Source organism: Amblyomma americanum, chromosome 9, assembly GCF_052857255.1.
Source record: "Amblyomma americanum isolate KBUSLIRL-KWMA chromosome 9, ASM5285725v1, whole genome shotgun sequence".
Lineage (NCBI taxonomy): Eukaryota > Metazoa > Arthropoda > Arachnida > Ixodida > Ixodidae > Amblyomma > Amblyomma americanum.
Window position 1 is genome coordinate 132,274,342 of NC_135505.1, and position 1,813 is coordinate 132,276,154.

At 45.9% G+C, this 1,813-nt stretch overlaps 1 protein-coding gene across 1 annotated transcript in view; it reads left to right on the forward strand.

Moving 5' to 3' along the window:
- The first annotated feature begins 453 nt into the window (after positions 1-453).
- Positions 454-1,813, forward strand: part of LOC144104410 (uncharacterized) — an 8,249-nt gene continuing 6,889 nt past the window's right edge. Inside the window, exon 1 of the mRNA XM_077637396.1 lies at positions 454-611. Within this exon, the coding sequence (XP_077493522.1) occupies positions 524-611 (88 nt within the window). The 5' untranslated portion in view covers positions 454-523. The remainder of the gene's footprint in view (positions 612-1,813) is intronic.

Here is a 1,813-nt window from a genome sequence, read left to right on the forward strand (position 1 = left end):
AAAGCCACATGCCGGGCGTAACATTTCTCACTGAGACCTCATTTGTCTAAAGCGTGCTGGCGAACGCATTTGTGGTCGGTGCACATCCAGCGTATGCAAGCATGGCAAAGAGAAGTTCATTCGGCTTCAATATATTCACGCTTTATCGACCGCAGAATGTTTATTGCTGATCAGTCCCGTCGCTCTATTCTAAGGCAAAATGCAAGTGCGTGCGGCACCGGATGCTTCTTTCGCAGCTTTAGCTTTTTGATCCCCACGTGGGCATGCCATCTGCGACAGTTGTTCAGCACGGAGGATGAAAAACACCAGAATATAGACGCCAAGGTTGTGTTTACGTGTGCCAGCCATATTCGGCAGCAAAGCGGATTCAGAACTGCGTCACTTATTTTATGCCTTTTTATTCTTCATTCTCCTCTCCTGCTACACCTGCTGGTTAGTAGAGGGCGCCAGTATATAGAGCCAGTTGCAACCAGGATTCAACTCCACATCACTGCGCAAGCCTGCTACGGAAAGAAGCCAAGACATGCTGTCCACGCTGCTGGTATTGGCTCTCGCAGGCGCTCCGTTCGTCGCTGCTTCCGTGCAGACGCCAACGCTTACATCATGCTCGAGTAAGTATACAGCGATATCATTGCAGGTTCCCGCATAAACTGATATGTCGGCCTGTCTTTGCGGCGTTTATTGAAAAGCGCCTCGATTATCACGGTAAGTGCTGGAGGAAGTCAGAGGGAACTCACTGGACCCCCACAGAGGGACGCTTTCAAGAACTGTGCAGCAATAACGCACGCTGTGAGCAGCCTTCCAAGTTGCTTGAAACCCTGCAGCTCGAAGCTCTTGAGCAAATCAAAACATTTTTCGCTGTTACCATAAGGATATTCGTCATTTTCAGTTAAACGATTGTTCTGCAGCAGACGTACAGTACATAACAAAATATGCCTTGTTTCTGAAGATGTAGAGGCCTGTAGCGAAGCGCATGAAGATATGTGATACAGCGTGAACTGTTGGGCGTATGCCATCAAACGTTCGTGTCTTGAAGTTCGTGAGAACATCCAGACTTGAGAAAAAAATTTTCATTACCGCTGAAAAACCAAACTTTTGCTCAGGTGTGAAGAGGAACTTTTTTCTAGATGCAACTTAAAACTTAAGAAAGCATCATGGTCATCGTCTGCATGGTTACGTTTTCTGCATGACAAAGGCGTCACCCAATTATCTACAAACAATCATAACAGCCGCACGTAAAACTACGAGGAAAGTTAATGATTTTTTCAACTGCATTACAGACGAAAGAGTATGCAGAATGCCCTTTCTCAGTTTTAACTAGAGCCGCCGCGGTGGCTCAGTGGTTATGGCGCTCGGATGCTGACCAGAAAAACGCGGGTTCGATCCCGGCTGCGACAGTCACAATTCTATGGAGGCGAAATGCTATAGGCCCGTATAATGTGCAATGTTATTACACGTTTAAGAACCTGAGGTGGTCGAAATTATCCGCAGTCCTTCACTACGGCGTCCCTCATAGCCTGAATCGCTTTTGGGACGTTAAACCCTATAAACCAAATGAGATTTATATGCCGTTGGCTTTGCTATGTTCTCGCTAATTGGCAGCGCGTCCCCAACTTTCCGAAGGGGAACGCTATCGCGCGCAGTGTCGAACAAGGCAAGAGAACAAAGAAATCGAACTAAAAAAAAACTAAGCTGTATTTATAAATTAAAGAGCCGATACGAAACGAAAACAAGGAACACACTCTCAACACGCGTACAACGCTACAGAAATAAAGGAAAGAGTTCACCAGGTAATAATAATAATAATAATAAT